Raw genomic sequence first — 17463 nt, 5'->3', positions numbered from 1 at the left:
ATCAGTTCTGGGTCATGACTGAAAGAACGAGATCCCGACTACAAGCAGCTGAAATAAGTTTCCTCCAGAGGGTGGCTGGGTCCTCCATAAGGGTTAAGGGGAGAAGCTCGGTCACCTGGAGAGAGCTCAGAGTAGAGCCACTTCCCTTCCACATCGAGAGGATCCAGAAGCTCGGGCATCTGATCCAGATGTCTCCACTGGGTGGAGGCCCTGGGAAAGACCCAGGATGTTGACTGGCCTGGGAATGTCTCGGGGTTCCCCCAGAGGAGCTGAAGGAAGTGACCGGGGAGTGGGTAGTCTGGGCATCTTTGCTTAGACTGCTGCCCCCGCGACCCGGTCCTGAATGAGTCGAAGAAGATGGATGGATGTAAGCTGACATCGGTCAGTGGCTGCTCAAGCCCATTTCGAGGTCATGTAGTGGCAGCTGGAGATGATGACATTAGAAAACAGGGAAACAGCTGGGTGGCCACAGGGCGAACTGCCTGCTGACAGCAGCTCTGATTGGACGATCTGTGGTGGTTGTCCATATCAAGTGCCACTGGCCGCCAGCCGCTCAGTAGCATATAAAAAGCCGACCATTCACCACACCTGACGGCTGACATCTACATCCATGACCACGCCAACAATTTAAAAAAAAATCTGGCCATGGGATAAAATGTAGTAGATTCAGTTGATGCCTCTCCACTGGTAGTTGTATTAGTGACCGCAGCCTAATGGATTTTTCTAAGGAACTGAATTTTGGAATTGTAGATTCAGAAAGTTCTACAAAATAGTGAATACACTATGGTGCATCAAGTCATGAGTAGTGAAGGGATTCGGACACAACCGATCTCGGATCAGTCACTGACAAAAGTCATCTGAGCTAAAATGAAGTTTCCACTGAGCTTCCTTTAAATGGTCCCCTTCAAAATAAAGGTAACAAAGGTGAGCTTGAACAAATCCTCTTCGATGCGTCTAGTTTCTCAGTCTTTCCTTTTCCCCACTCATTCTTTTGAAACTAGAACACTTTTTAGAAAACAAGGTTTGTCATTTGTACTCCTAATGGAACAAAGGGAGAAAAATAGATATCACCAATAACAACAATGAAAAAAAAAAAACTTCCCTTTTCACCTCTGTTACTGTAAACAGAGAGCTGGTGAGGAGCGGATAATGTTTTTAGCTTTGAACTTCTTTTGTGAATGAATGTGTGGGAGGCCAGAGAGCTAAGTTTAGATCACAGACAATCAAAACAACTTTTCTGCACTGCATGGCTTTCCACTACAGGTAGATGGGAAACCAAGGCCAAAAAGCACAAGAAAAAAAAAGTCTGAGGTGTTCGGATGAAGGCGATAAGCGAATGACTGAGAAGTGCAGTTGTGGTTTTTCTAATCGAAGGGTGAAATTTTGTCGGGTAAACCCCTCGCTTTGCCATGTCCTTGATTAAACTGAGGAATTTGTCAAAGCCGGTGATGTGAGCTGTGGGCGTCGCCGTCTCTTCAGCTTGAATGAATTCAACTACCACAACCGTACTGCAGGCTTTGAGCATCTCTGCACCCACAACTGCCTCTTTCTTTGTCAACGGCTATCCCACACCCTGATCCACCCTGTTCCCGCCCTGCACCCACCCACAGTCGTGTCGTTGAGGGTATTAAGACTAAGAACTGCAATTAAAATGTTAAAACTTGTCAAAGCGAATTTTGGAAATGGATGACAAAAGCGAAGATGCAATTTTAGACCTAAAAAGCAATCCAGACCCAAACCATGACACTACCACCACATGCAATAAATTGAAATGTATAATTATGATGCATCTCTCTCACCAGATTTCTGTTTTAATTCAATAAAATCCAACTTAAAGAGCCACAGAGTTCCTTGCCTGAGCTTTTGGCCCCCAACGCACTCTCCTTTGACTGCCTTTTGAGCTCTCCTGCAGCCAACAGGAAGGTGATCCAACATCGTTTCTTCGGGCTGGACCCGTTTAGAGGCCATGGGAAAAGTCTCAACTCCAGGTCTGTCTATAGAGTTGGGCCCCGGTGGTGCTAAAGCGGTTGCAGTTTAGTTTTCATAAAGAGGGTTCTGAACTGCTCTCTGTCTGACTCATCACCTCGGCCCTTGCTGCCATGGGAGATCTTACTAGGACCAAAAACTCTCCGCCACATTCAGGTGGTGGTTCTTGCTTCCGTTTACTTTGCAGCCTATCAGCGTAGTCCAGTTTCTTCATGAATGTCAAACTGCAAGTCATAAATAGATAACAAGGACTCCTTTGCATCCTCAAAGAATATTTTGGGATTATAAATATGGACGGAAACTCAAGTGGTTTTAAAAGTGGTTGAAACACGAGTGAGAGTATACATCTAAATGTCTGACAACACTTTGAGTACCGAGAAGTTGACCTTTTATGACACTGAACTGAATAATTTCAGGTACTTTCTGACAAGAGGGAGAATGAGACCAGAAGTGACAAAGGTGTGCATCATTTTGAGACCATTACTCATAACATGTACTACAGAAAAAAATTAAGTAAACCCTTCAAGCTCAAGCACTTTATGTAGTTTATGTTCAAACCAACGTTACTGAAGAGTAGAACTGTCAAGGCAGGAATTATTTTGTTCAAAGAAACTAAAAGGTTGATAGTCATGGATGGGATAAGTAGATCCATGGTGAGTCAGGCAGGGTGAAGGATAGAGGCAGCAGTCAAAAAAGGTCAAACAATTCCTTTAACATCATACTACAAATACAGTTATTCCAGTGCTTGATGAGCTCCAACTCAAACCACAAGAACTTCTCCTCAGAGAAACTGATTTTATGTTATTGAAGAAATAAAATCACATTTAAAGAATAAACTACACATAAGAATTTAAAACAGAATATTTATCAAAAGCTGGATGACTAAAATTTATAGTACCAATGTAAAGGCATTGTTTTTGTCTTATTATTTTTGTATTCTATATTTTATTGGAATACTCTAGAGCACATCTCAGTGTGTTCATTTGTTTGAAGCCTGATGCTCTCCAGAAGCCACTTTTCCACAAAAGTGAGCTTCTTAAGCAGTTCAGACTTCTTTTCTTTTGAGAGTGGAGGAACACCAAAATAAATGCTTAATAGAGCTTACTTCTTCAACATCTTTGAGGCTGTGAAAAAAAAGTCTAGTTTTCTTCTAGAAAATTTTAAGTGTGCTGAAACTTTTCATCTGGTGCACTTTTTTTTTTTTTACAGAGCATGGGCAACACTTGTGAAGCATGTTTTTAGACAGCAGGAGAATGCCAGAGTAGATGTCATAACAGGTACTGGGAGACATGACCACAGGGTTCGTCGACCATGAACAGGTGCACACAAAACTTGAAATAATCCCTCCTTGTAGGCAGTTAAAATTAGGAGAGAAAATATGGAGGCACAACAGCTGTGTGAAGTAAAACAGATAAGAAACAAAAGGCAAAAGTTTATGGTCATGTGACAAGACAAGAGTTGGTCTCTGAGCTGAAGTTCTTCCATTGACAGTATATAGAGAACTGAAGCGAGTGAGAATGATTTCACCCATAGAAAATGACTTACTTCCAGTTTCAATGCAGTCTGCGTTTTTCCACAATATGTTTGTTACATTGGAACCAGCTACGCTAGCCAGCCGCCTGTTGGACAGCTTAGCGAGCTAGTAAGCTCCATTGCCCAAGCTCCGACAGAGCTTAAACCGATCGATGCTGCCCGCCAACAACCCAACTTCCTGCTGTGAGTGCCGTTGTAGCGCACGGAATCGCTCTAGCTTCATGTTCTTATGATGTTTTTCTTCTTTTCATCGGACAATAATAGAAAGCTCCACCAGTTTTATTTGTATTTTCCTCCTCTCAGGTTAATGCTCAAACTGGGCCACATACAGACAGAAGTAATGTTTGAAACGGCCCTCAGGAGCAGCTATCACTGCATGAGTGAAGCCCACAGCACCCAGAGAGACTCCGAAAGATTTGGTGAAACCAGACATGGGGATGTACTTGCCATTGCCTCTATGGAGTTCTCCAAAACATATAAACCCAAGCTACTTGCTCAACATCATCCATGTTTTCAATGGTGTGGCAACAGGTGGATTCCAGAACAACTTGAAAAAAATTAGGATTAGCAAGACCGTGTTAAAAAGATGACTGAGTAAACGCTGTTTATTTATCAATAGAAAACGATAGGATTTCAGGTTTTTGGGATCATGAAGCACTTCCTATTTGGTCACCCAGTCCAGTTCTCATATACAGTTAATACGTTCTTCCTGAGTAAAGACAGAGAATTTAAATCAAGTTGAATTATTTTATTGGATAAATCACATTGCACAGAATGTCACTTTTAACATTTTCCCAGTTACTTAGTCATGAATGTGTCTGAGACCTTCCCCCATCACTGACTCACAACTTATTTTTTTGAGACAATCAACATCTCCTTCTGCCTGTAAACTATTCGAGTGATGGGATTAGCATAAGCAACACAGCTGGGACTGTCCTGCACAGTAACAATGAAATCCACTCATCTAGTGTCAGATTAGATATACAGACGAGTGTGTGTTTCTTTTGGTGAAGCACAAATTGAAAGTGATACTGTAAAAAGAAAAAAAAACAGATGAGTAAACAATACAATGATAGGTAAGGAGATAAAGTTAAGGTTCGTTAGATGATTGCGGGAAGATAAAGGAGAGCAGAGTGGCGCGAAAGCAGGTCATCTCTTGACAGGCTGGATGTTGGACGACTGGAAGCAGGTGAGCTGGAGATGCATGCTGCTCTTGAACTTATTCAGCAGCTCTTCCAGCAACCTGGAGGAGAGAGATGAGAATCGCATAAATCTGTTTTTTTTTCTTTAAAGGGCAGAGGTCTGAATTCTCAGAATATAAAGTGACCGAGTCAGACTCACTTCTTATCACCTCCGCTGTGGAGCTGAGGCAGAGCCTCCAGAGCCAGTTTGAAGCTGGTGCTGAAAATACGGCGCTCGGTTTAGACGTTACAAGAAAACCACACGCTTATTAACAGATGAAAGCCAGAGTATGCAGTTCAGGATGAGTATATGTACTCCATCCTGATGTGCGCGGACAAACACACACATGCACACAGCAGCACGGCGCAGGCACACAACAGAACCAGATTACTTTCACTTCCCTTCCAGAAGCCACCAACTAACACACAGGGATTGTTGAGAGGGATGTTCCCCCATGACAACTGCTGTCTGTGACATGCACTGCCATAAATCACAGGGCGCACATACTTACTTGCTGTCAGGGTTTATGTATGTGGCCACGGCGTCTCTGAGGGCGCAGAGCTCAAGCCGGGCCTAAAGTGAACGGAAAAAAAAAAAAATAGGTGTTGTCAAGTTCAAGGGATCATTGAAAAACGGTCAGCTTCTTCAAATGTGGATGTGGCGTTAAAAGAAATGAGACACTTGTTCCCCCCTAAAGAACCGAGTGTGGCATCGGCTTATGAGTCAGGGTCTTACTATGACTGAGAGCGTGTACCTGCAGGGCGCCGTTTTTGCTGAAGGAGGAAACGCACTGCATCAGGCGACACATCTCATCTGCAACTGATCTCACGATCCTCGACAGAACCCGAGGAACCAGGTCCTTGGAGACAGTGAAGACCTGACGGAAAGGAATGCTTAGATAAAAGCTGCTGGGAAGTGAGGGTGATGAGAGATGACGGTTTGGGTTGTACCTCAGCATGGACTGCGATGATGCTCACAAGAGCTTCCTTAAGGTAGTTCCTCACACCTGCAAAAGTTTAAGTACAACATTAGGAAGGAGTTTTTTTTTTATAAGTTGGAAAAAAAAAGCAACATTGCTTAACCTTTAACTCATCAACCATTTACACAAGAAATGAAATTCCAGCGATTCTGAAGTGGAGAAAAGCAGCTTTACGTCATTATGCAATACTTTACGTTATAAGTTCCAGTTTATATTTCATAGCGATTTGTAATCCTCAGATCGCAAGGGCATTGGAAGACAATCGCCCCAATTGCTTTCACAAGCTGATGATCTCAAAGATCCCTATTTGTCCTTATAAATATGGTACCGAACCACTGAAACACTAAAGACAATGGCGTCCTAAAGCCTTGAAAAATACAGTATAAACGCCACACGGCAGATTGTCACAGTAATCACAGACAGTAGCAAGCGAAACCAGCCAACCTAGAATAACCTAGAGGGTACGGCCCGAGCGCCCTCCACCACATTTGGCCCGACCCTCTAACCTCTATCATAGATCCATGATTTCTTTTTTTTTTTCCCAGTCTGGCCATGCGGTTGAGACCCACATAGTGTGACTTTTTATTCCACTCTTCCGCCGTCTGTGTTCCTATTTGGTTATGTATGGATTTCTCTAAAACTTTACTTTAGACGTGTCCTGCGATTTTTAAACTTGTTTTGTTAGTCTAAAAACTGACTCCAGCCTCACATCAGAGAAGAAAACAACTATGTGGTCCTCTCAAGAAAAAGTATGGGGACCCCCTGAACTAGACCATATGATTATTGTAGAGATTAGGGCTGCAGAAAAACTTGTGATGTGCTATATTAGTGATTAATATGGCAACGATATGACTTGGAGTATTTATGACCATGGAGCAAAACAACTAATACATCATTGATGATTCACTCTATCAGTTTTATTTAAATAAACTCAACAGAACTTAAATTATACTCCAAATGATCCACGTCTGCATAGGAGGGGGTTTTCTAACATAAAAGAGGTCCATCCAATAGGTCAAACGTCAAAAGGATTCTAGTTAATTTGTTAAATTCGTCAAGCTGCCATAAGATTGTTTTTGCATGTATAAACATTTAAGATAACCATTTATTGCAGTTTAAGCCATCTTTTATGATGCATGGATTGCACAGGGTGACATAGTGGCAACGATACATTTGTGATGCATTGTGGGAGGGTAAGAGAAGTAAGATTGAGAAGCACTGGCTTAACCAAAGATGCTAACAATTAGCAACAAATCTTTAGCTAGCACTGCTAACTATGCTAAAAGGAGTGATTCTGCAACAGCAGTGATCCATTGGTTTAGAAGTGGGAGTAGCTTTGAACTTTGGATGTTGCTTAAGTCTGCCATTTTTCCTTTGACAATTTCTCCTCTGTGGTTTGCTCCCATTCTTGTTTTTGTCATTCCTGCATTCGGCGCCATTGTGTGAAGCTGAAACCAAAAACTGAGAACGCATTCAAGAAATCCTACTTCACAGCTTAGTCTATTGAAAGTAGGACCTAAGTGTATTGAAAGTGTATTGATAACTTAAGGAATTTACCCTGCAGGCCTTTTGCTAAGGAAAAAGCATGCTAACGTTTAGCCCATTAGCAAACTCGTACCGTACAAAACTGTCATTAAAGGAAAATAAATGGAGCATGGTGCACTTCTTATGTGCTGACCTTATAGTGTGGCTTTTTTGAGCAGCCAAAATTTTAGGGCTATCATTCTTTATTTACCTGTCTATATATTTTCTTATTAGCAAAACATAAATCCAGAAATGCTAATGTTCCAGAGCAAAACAAAGTAGAGAAAATAAGTTTTTTCAATAAATATAACTTCTTTCTATTGAAATCCAGCATTATTTGAGCATAAAAACTACACAGAAGGTTCAAGCTTAATTGTATTTTTAATAAAAGAGCAGAACTTAAAAATATCAACCACTAAAATCTGTGAGCGACACAGACAAAAGCAGCAACAGAAAGAACGTACTGAAACCGGATTCTCGATGCCCCGCAGCACCCCGCATGCTAAAATAGGACCGACACAAGGAGTGCGACAAGTGAAAGTATCATATCCTAGAACTGTGGTTTGCTGTCCAAAATGTTCCTCTTTCAGGTGTAAGCTCAAACATGAACTTTCAGAGGAAGCAACAAACCAGTGTGGAGCTCAGACTTTTTTTTTTCTTGTCAAGATGAGAAAAAAAAAAAAAAATTGGCAAAAACGCAGCTTCTTCTGACAGATTCACTGGTGCTCTGCTTTGTTGCTTCATATCCTGCATCGAGTTCAACCACACATTCACATTTAGGTTTCACCTTTGTTTGTAAAGCTGGAGAGAGAAATGTCAATGTAAAGTGACAAATCGCTGCACACCCACAGCCCGAAAGGAAAGGCCGTGAGAGCTTGAGAGCATGAACTCAGCGCTGTTTACAGTAAGGCATCAAAGAGCTGTACTTTATACATGACACACTCCAACCACAACTGAGCTGAGGAGACCAAAGACGCCAAGTTTTGACTAAACAGGTCTGCTGGTGGCTAATCTCTCATACTCCTTGGGTCAGTAAGTGTGGATGGCGGGTGATTTCCCTCATCGTCTCAAACTCCCGGCTTTCGTCAGGTGATACCTGTGGGCGTCTGGCAGTCCCTCCAGTCAAAGTATCCCGCGTAGATTCCGGGCTCTAGGGAGCCGACGATGGGGTCAGCTCGCCGTTCGATGTAAGCTTCAAAGAGCTTCCTGTCCAGCTCTCGGACGGCGTCCACGGTCACCTGGAGGACAAGGAGGGATTGAGAAAGATGGCCGCCGGCATCTTTGTGGTCTGAGAAAACAGACACAACTATGCTGCCAATTTATTAGAAGATGGTTTACGCAAGTGGAGAGAATATAAAAGCACTATTATGCATCAAGACTTTTCCAGTTGTGCTGGTATCAGGTAACAACTGTCCAGTGTGAACTCCATATGCCGTACGCACATTCAAGAACATGCATTTAGCGAGAGAATCCATCAGTCAAACGTTGTGAACCACATGCTTTTATTATTCTCACATTTCAATCCCTCCTTTTTTCAGGGGTATGGAGGGATGGACCATTGACTGTATGAGAGAACTGGACTAAAGGAGTATGACATCCCCAGTAGTAAATGACTCACCTCTGGTTCCAATGAAATGAACTCAAATCAAGTCAACGTTTCTATAGCAACCACTCTCGTCAACCAGTATCTGTCAATCAAACATTTCAAACGGTCAACGTCAGACCACATACTTTTATCGAGGGATCTGATTGGTCAGTTTATAACATGAATAACTAAAGTATAGAGTAAAGAATGGTTATTCTGATAAATACACTGAGTAATAGACGTTTATTTCTCTCAAGAAGCCTACGGGACTTTGGATTTTTGGAGCCAGTGGGTATATCCTGTGGAGGAGTCACATAGTTCAGTTCTCATATACGGTCAGTGGTTTGAGCAGAGGCTGAATTGAAAAAGAAAATGTAGAAACATAAGGTTTAAACCCTCCGGAATTAATGATCTGGGTATCAACATGATTTTTTGAGCTGGTACATGTCAGGTGGGGAGACAGAAGGTGACCAAACTCCTCAGTATCCTCTCACTGGAAATCAGAATTGTAATCTGAGCTGACCCTGGAGGAGTCCTTCAATCGGACACTGGAGGAGCACTGCAGAGAGAATCCAGAGTTGCACAGGATTCTCTTTGAGAAAAGAGAATCACTCTCACATACAACACAAGTTAGCACAATCTGAAGTGGTCACATGGTGTGTTTGTTAGCATTATATGTGCTGTTCTAACACCAACTCCTCTTAATAAAGCTGTAGCCCGTGGAGCAGAAAGTGTCGGGTCAATGTGTTAACTTGGTTAAAGCAGAAAGTAAAACCCTTCTATGAAACTCTCCGTCTATTTTCCTTTTTTTTAAACCGTAAAATGTGTTTGATGTGACAGCTCACAAGTCATATGCATCCTGTTTTCTGATTCTATTTTAAACTTTTAGCTTAATCTCTTAAAGAAAGTAACAGTTTTTACAGGAAAATCAACAGATCAACCCCTTCTTAGCTTTGTGATTCAGCCATTAGTCATCGTGTGCAGCAGTGTGACTGTGTTGAGAACAGAGGTGAAAAGTGTGACTTTTTCTTTTTTAGTTAGTCATCTCTTTGCTGAGAAAAAAGAAAAAAAAATAGATCAGTTTAGTTGTTGTTTTTTCTTCTCATGACACCTCCACACTTCTCCTTCATCGAGGGATCTCTGGTGCAAGATGGCGCCAGAAACGATCTCTGGCCAGATTCTCTGCTCTGAATCTGCAGCTCACAGCTGCAGGTACTGACCCGCGTGATCTTCTCTGTTCCCGTGAAGCCGTGCTTTTCAAAGTGATCCGCCAAGTTCAGAAAGGTGCGTCTCTCCAGGTACTGGCAGTTGCTCAGAATGATCAGCAGACGCTGCTCCTGTTGAAATAAAAAATTTAAAAAAAGAAAGGTTAGCTTGTAATTTAAGCCCCATTTTAGTACATATGAAGCCTTTGCTAGATAGTTCTTTGAGACCCACTCTGACGAAAATATTTTTTTTGGGGTTTTCAAAATGGTTCTGCGACATTTTCCTGACCGTATTTCTTTATTCAAATTGTGGTGAACCAGAAGCAGACAAAAATAATGTTATTTGCAAAAGAGATCATTTGTGATGTAGAAAATACACCAGCAGGCCCACAAGCTCCCTGCTAAGCTCTGTAACATGGAGGGAAAAGGGTCCCGCCCACAACTCAGAGGGGCATTTCTAATGGACTATTGCCGCTCTGCAGAAATTATGTTCTAGAGAACAAAAGTTTTTCAATTTAGGTTTAAATTTGCAGAATCCTAATTAAAAGACTACTGGAAAAGCATTGAAAATGGATCAAAAGATGATCAGAGTAAAGGCAGGAAAATTTGCTTTGAACATAAAACACCTGCAAATGCATTAGAACCAACCCATAAAAATGAATGTTTTCTATGTCCAGCTCACATTTGTGGAGATCTTCACAGCAGTTTTGTCTCTTTAGAGCAGCAGAAACAGAGAACAGGACCTTTTCATCTGCAGCTTCCCTGCCTATTCCTGTTGTGTCTCATCGCCTTTCCATTTTTGTGTTGCACAACAGTTTAATATCATCACACAGTTTCAAATTTTCCCTTTTATCATGTTTACTTTTCAACCACAAGTTTAAAAAAAATGTGAGAAAAGAAAAACAAAAGTTCACTTGGTTTATTTTGAAATGTGATGTCTTTACTAGAAAGACTTTGTTTATCCTTTTCAGGGGGTTAAAAAAATGACGTGGTTAGCACCTCCTTTTTGAGCACCGCTCCGACCCCACAGTTCACACCGGTCTCCGGCGGCGCTCAGTCGAGCTCTGCTGCCTGACTCCATTCAGGCTGGGGAAGCCCCGTCTGCACCTTGCTCCATTTCCCTTTACCAGAAGCACTTCATACCCTGCTCTTCCTCCACCCCGTCCTCCACCCCACCGCTTAACCCCCTTCACCAACCTCTCAAAACGAGTTACAGGAAATGAGGACGTAGCTGCTGCGTGTCCACAACCAGGAAACAGACAGATAAAAGTTTGTGGTTCTGATGCGTTTGTCTGCACGCGGCAAAGGCCGCTCTGGTCCTCGTCGGTTGTGGACCCCAAACTGTTGAGTGGAAGTCAGAGAAACGGCGTTTCGCTTACTGAGGTCGGACTGAAGTCCTGGTGGACGGCTGTGAAACGGTCTGGCGAGGACAGATCCACGGAAATGTTGCTGCAAACAAACCAACAACTTTAAAATTTGTTCCCTGAAGCACAATCATCTCAAAAATAAAAAACAGCTAAAACAATCCTCACCGAGATACATTCATGTCTGCATCTGTTTTCACGCTCAGCTGCTCCAGACAGTTTATAAAAGCCTAAGTTCAACACATTGAGAGAAACACACAATATTTACCACTACACATCTGTGCAAAAAGCAACAGTCAATAGTAACACCTAAAGATCTGGTGTCTGTCAGTTGGCTGATAGACCCACTCTGATAAAAATTGGTGTTTTTAACATGTTGTTGTGGCATTTTCTCATGTTAAAGTATATATATTAAGAAAATTTAGCAAAAAAATTGCATTTCTGAGTACCGGTATTTCTTTATTCGTATTGTTGTGAATCAGAAGTAGATGCAAAAATACAATTTGAAACTAATACAAGTTCCCTGCCCCCTCCACAAAGTGGAGGAGAAGGGGGGCGAGGTTACTCGCCAGATTACCAACTGGCTCAAAACTCCACGGCTGGATAGGCTCAATATTGTTGGCCATTTTTGCTCCCCTGCTAATGATATATTGGTGGTGTGAGGAGCTATAAGCTAGCAGGAGAAAGTGTTTATGGAAAACTCTTGGTAACAGGGAGAGGAAGGGGAGGGGACTGCTTTGCGCCAATAGTCCCACCCACAACTCAAATTCTGCCGCTCTGCAGAAACCATGTCCTAGAAAAGGACAGTTTTTTTTTAGGCACAATTATAATGACAAGAACACTTTGAAAATTGATCAAAGGATGATCAGAGTGGGACTTTAAAGCTTCATAAGTTTTAGGATTGTCATAAATGTGCTTCATTTCATGGAGATTTCCTCTTTAAAAAGGATCTAAAACTCAATAAATGTGCAAGAATTGTCGCACTGACAAAGAAAACAAAAAACACATCTAAGGCAAATGTCTGGGCTGAAGATTTTTCTTAAATAAAACCAGTTAAATGTTGGCTCTGAATGCCATATTACCGTCATGATGGTCACAATGAGTTCTGCCGCCTGGTCCTGGACCTGGTCTAACTGTAGCACCTGCAGAAGAATAGCAACAGCATTCAACCGTGTGGGACAAAAATGTAGCAAAATAGTCAGTGCAAAGCAAAGGTGCACCATCTTTCTTTGGCTGTAGAACAGAAATACACTTCAGTAATAGCAATCAGCAGCTCTAATGAAACTGAGGGGGTTTGTGGGTAAGTATCTCACATTGATCTCTCCTTGTTTGGTTTCCAGAGGCTCTTTGAAGGACTGCAGCATCTGGACCACACACTGCTCAAAGTGGTAAGGCTGTAAAGAGTCAGCACAGATAAGAAAAGAGGATGAAGAGATGAATAAATGGATGGAAATAAAACACTGCACAAGAGATTATTAAAAAACAGTTTGAATGAAAAACTTTTAATTTAGATTTAACAGTGAATTTAAAATGTTAGTTTTGGTCCATCTTATTTCATATTTTTATTTAAAATGTAGCCCTCCTCCCTTTCTTTCAGATAATGCAAAAAATTAAAATAAGTGAGGTTAAAAAATGTTCTTCAAGTATACAGCCAGAACTCCTGCAGTCCTCATCTAACTGATGATTTTCAAATGTTTCCTCTACTCCTAAATGTTTGACTGTGCATTTATTCAATGCTAAACTGGTTAATCCCTGTTCTCTAAAAGACAATTGGTAAATGTACCATTGTTACCCTACAGTTTGATTTGTTTTTGCAACAGAACATTTTATTTTTTGCTTATCTTTGAAATTGCTCATGCACATTTGTTAGTGTGGTGGTTATTTTATCAATTTCTAATAACAAATTGTGTTATTTAAGATAATATGGTTTCAGAAAACATCAATGAAGACTTTTAAACTAAATTTTCAAAAGTCATTTTTTTCTGCTTATTGAACAAATATTTAAATTTAGTCAAAAAATATAATAATAATAATATAAAAATAATAATAAAAATATATATTAAAGCAAAATAAAATAGGTTAATTCATAAGAATGAAAATTAATACTTACTCGGGGGGAGGGGTCAAAAAACAATATTGGAAGAAAAGCAATAATGATGTTTTATAGCTACAGATGCAAACCTTTGTGTAAATCATTTCTTTTCAAGCTTTTTAAAAATATATATATTTTTAAATGTATGAATTTTAACTTTTATACAACTGTCTAAAAATGAATAAACAAATAAATAAACAAAGTTTCCAAGGAAGAACAAAAATGAAACTCAGTCCCAATAAGGAAATAAGGTGCAAAGAATTTGCACTAAACTTCAATCTAACAGCATATATTTTAAAAATTTAGTGAAAATTCAATTATTCATCATCACATTTACAAACAAAGTGATTGGATTCTTGGAGAAGCTTCAAAATGTGAGCTAGAATGTACAACGTACCAGACTGGTGATTCCTTCATTGTCTACAACCCAGTCTTCCTTCACAGCCAGTCTCTTCACATCTAAAGAAACACAAAGAAAAGTAAAAATCACTCCAAGCCTCTTTGCAATTTATTGTGTTCATTCTTTTTCTACATAAAATACAGCTCTACTGACTCTACATACCAGTGAAAACACAAACTAAATGTATTGTTTTGGAGAAAAACCATGTGAAATGTAACTTTCTTCCCAGACAAACAAGTTGTTTCCTTCTTTGCATGTGTGTGTCTGTGTGTGCGTGAGGAACTGCTGGGGGTGTTAGTGATGTTGCACGAAAAACCTAGGCTCTCTTCTCAAAATGACCATTTTTAACCACAAGTGAAACTGAACAAATCTGGTTTTGGTCTCAGAGCACTTTCTCTCTTCCAACTTGTGAAGGTGTAAAAAAGACCTGAGCTTTTCCTCAAAGTCGTCCACAAAGTTAAAGCAGAGCTAAACACCAAAGATCCTCTCACTTGGTTTTTTATTTGTAGGACCCTTCTTGCAGCAAATCATCAATCAAAAATGCAACTGGAAACTGATTTTTAAATACAAATAGGTAAATGTGGTTGCGGATGCATTTTCTAACTTGTTTTTATAATTGTTCCTAAAGTGGGTGTCCAATTTCTCACTTTTATAAGCCTGAAAAAAAATGTAAAAAGATCAAAGCAAGAAAAATTTAATGCTAACTTTTAAAATGTGATGGATAAACACCCCCAAAAAAACTTCAAGCTAAACAAGTTTATATATCTTCAGAAGTCTGGAAAGGTCAGGTAGAAAAAGGTAAATTTACCTTAAAAAAGGAGCATTCAGAAACAAGAAGTGAAATGTTTTTTTGAAGATCTCTGATTTTCACTGCACAAAATCTTCAAAATCTTTAGTTTTGTTTTAGGAAAGTCATCACTTTCATTTATTGGTATTCTAATAAAAAAGAACTTCCTGAATCCATGAATGATTCTCGTCTCCGGAAAGCTTCAGCTCAGTGCCGCCCGCCTCACCTTCTGTGGTGTGCAGCAGCGTCATCATGAGGCAGTGGACTCTCAGGTCCAGCAGCAGGTCTGAGATCACCTGCAGGAGATCGTTTGGGATCTCCAGGGCAGAAAGTGCTTCATGACAGCCCCTAGTCACAATAAAAAGAAGCATGACGATCCACACATCTGTTATGTTCCTTGACTGCTTGAACACAGATGAGAGAACTCAGGTGTAACTACCTAACTGTGTGGATGATCTGGGTCAGCCAGGCTCCCGTCAGCTCCGATTTGCCCTCCCAGCCTCCATACAGACTCAGCTCCGCCTGCGGCAGCGTGGTGGGGAGAAGAGCTCCCCGAATGAGCCTCACAAGCCGATTGGTCAACTCCTCAATCATTTTCTGTAAAGGATTTGTTTGAACTGGTGAGTTTTCACAAACCAACAGCTTGTAGTGAAGATTGAGTCTGACAAAAGGCATGAGAATGTTTTGTACTTTAAAGTCGTTCTGTCTTTGCCGAGCATTCTTCTTGGATTTTTCCACCTGACCAGATTTCTCCCCCGTCTGAAAAAAAGTATGCAAAATATTGAAATGTTTTGGTGTTTGCTCAGACACACACAACGCAATATGACAGGTTCTCTAAATCTTATTTGAACATAGAGTTTCTGAGTTTAATGCTCTCCAGTTTATTGTGGGAGACACTTTTTAAAACCAACTCGTGGAAAGTGAAATCCTAGTTGTAATAGTTATTTTTTCACATAAATTCTAGGTCTTCTAAGGCTGTAAAAAACATCGCTACAAACTTTTCCCAGAGAGAGTTTTAACATTTTCACACTTTCCTCTCTTGTCTAAACTCTCAAAGTTCAAATGTTCAAAGAAAAAATCCTGAATGAAAACAAAGATCTATGTAGAAAAAAACAAAATTGCACTGAAAAATCTGTGAAACAGTGAGACCGTGATATAGCGAGGAACCACTGTTTCTCTGTTTGACTGTTTATTGTATTTCAGGTCTAGAATTCAAATCTAAGCAAATTATGATAAACAAAGTTCATTCTCTTCAGTAACTTTCTATGTGCTTCTATAATCTATTCATTCAGCCTTGTCATTTGAGTTACTGCAGTAAATTATAAATGGATGCAGTTAGAATAAGTAGAAGCAGAAAAAATCTATTGGGCCATGATGATTTAGTGGGAGAGCTAAGAAAAGCTGAAAATCATTTCCTCAACTAATATCGAAAGACGTTGATGTGACAGAGAGCACATGTACTGAACGGACAGGTGAGGAACTCTATGACTCACCAACTTTCAGATAAGTAGGTTTATTTTTACCAAACCTATCATGGCTAACTTTTTTTGTTGCCATTTCATAAGTAACTTATTCACCATTTCATTTACGTCTCTTATGTCTTTTAGTTCAACAATGAAAATGTTTACTATGCATGTATGCATGTATAAAAAGTTGGTTGAAGAGCTTTAAAGCAGTACAGCTTCTTTCAGATAAATTAGTTTTCGAATTTGAATCTGATTATGTGAGCGAAGAACTTAGGTGGACCAAATCTAAAACCCTGTGGGACACTGTAACTTATTTATGGGATAAATGTGACTATAACAGGCCAAAGAAGCACTTTTGATCCAAATCCTGTGTTCAACAATGTACAACGTATTTTTTATTTTATTTATGACATAAGTTTGAAACTAGACCATTCATTGCAGGTGCACCAGATTCAGTCAGCCACCAATTGTGCAATTCTCCCTCTTAAAAAGATGAGAGAGGCCTGTAATTTTCATCATAGATATACCTTAACGTTGAGAGACAAAATAAGAAAAATAATCCTGAAAATCCCATTGTGTGATTTTTAAAGATAGTATTTGCAAATTATGGCGGAAAATAAGTACTAGGTCAACTACAAATAGATTTCTGGCTCCAAGAGAACATTTGGATGATCCAGAAGAGGATTGGGAGAATGTCCTATGGTCAGATTAAACCAAAATATAACTTTTTGGTAAGAACTCTACTTGTTGTGTTTGGAGGAGAAAAAAATTTCATCCAAAGAACACCATACCCATTGTAAAGCATGGGGGTGGCAACATCATGCTTTGTGGCTGTTTTCTGGTATAGGCTAAACTGACTGATTCGTGTAAAGGAAAGAATGAATGACGCCACGTATGAACCGATTTTGAGTGAAAACCTCCTTCCATCAGCAAGGACACTGAAGATGAAGCGTGGCTGGGTCTTTCAGCATGACAACAATCCCAAACACACTGCCCGGGTAACAAAGGAGTGACTTCATAAGAAACATTTCAAGGTCCTGGAGTGGGCTAGGCAGTCTCTAGATCTCAACCCCATTGAAAATCTTTGGAGGGAGTTTAAAGTCTGTGTTGCCCAGCAACAGCCCCAAAACATTACTGCTCTAGAGGAGATCTGCATGGAGGAATGGGCCAAAATACCGGCAACAGTTTGTGAAAACTTACAGAAAATGATTGACTGCTGTCATTGCCAACAAATCAAATCAAACTTTATTTATAAAAGAGCGCTTCTCATGCTTGTGCAGTTCGAAGAGCTGTACAATTAAAATTATATATATCAAACATTGAATAATATATAGCAAAGATTTGAGTTAAACTTCTGTTA

The 17463-nt window shown here is 40.2% G+C and overlaps 1 protein-coding gene across 2 annotated transcripts in view; it reads right to left on the bottom strand.

The window, feature by feature from the left end:
- Positions 1-4252: 4252 nt before the first annotated feature.
- exoc2 (exocyst complex component 2) overlaps positions 4253-17463 on the bottom strand; it is a 53451-nt gene continuing 40240 nt past the window's right edge. For both annotated transcript variants that reach the window (XM_024279068.2, XM_024279069.2), the window contains exons 14-28: positions 15328-15396; positions 15077-15234; positions 14864-14985; positions 13848-13909; positions 12672-12752; positions 12441-12500; positions 11527-11588; positions 11374-11443; positions 10010-10126; positions 8301-8442; positions 5652-5707; positions 5456-5578; positions 5213-5274; positions 4861-4920; positions 4253-4762 (exon numbers count right to left, since the gene is read on the bottom strand). In XM_024279068.2, the coding sequence (XP_024134836.1) occupies positions 4669-4762; positions 4861-4920; positions 5213-5274; positions 5456-5578; positions 5652-5707; positions 8301-8442; positions 10010-10126; positions 11374-11443; positions 11527-11588; positions 12441-12500; positions 12672-12752; positions 13848-13909; positions 14864-14985; positions 15077-15234; positions 15328-15396 (1338 nt within the window). In that variant the 3' untranslated portion in view covers positions 4253-4668. The remainder of the gene's footprint in view (positions 4763-4860; positions 4921-5212; positions 5275-5455; positions 5579-5651; positions 5708-8300; positions 8443-10009; positions 10127-11373; positions 11444-11526; positions 11589-12440; positions 12501-12671; positions 12753-13847; positions 13910-14863; positions 14986-15076; positions 15235-15327; positions 15397-17463) is intronic.

This window comes from Oryzias melastigma, linkage group LG4, assembly GCF_002922805.2.
Source record: "Oryzias melastigma strain HK-1 linkage group LG4, ASM292280v2, whole genome shotgun sequence".
NCBI classification, from domain to species: domain Eukaryota; kingdom Metazoa; phylum Chordata; class Actinopteri; order Beloniformes; family Adrianichthyidae; genus Oryzias; species Oryzias melastigma.
This window is presented reverse-complemented; position numbering and strand designations above follow the sequence as displayed.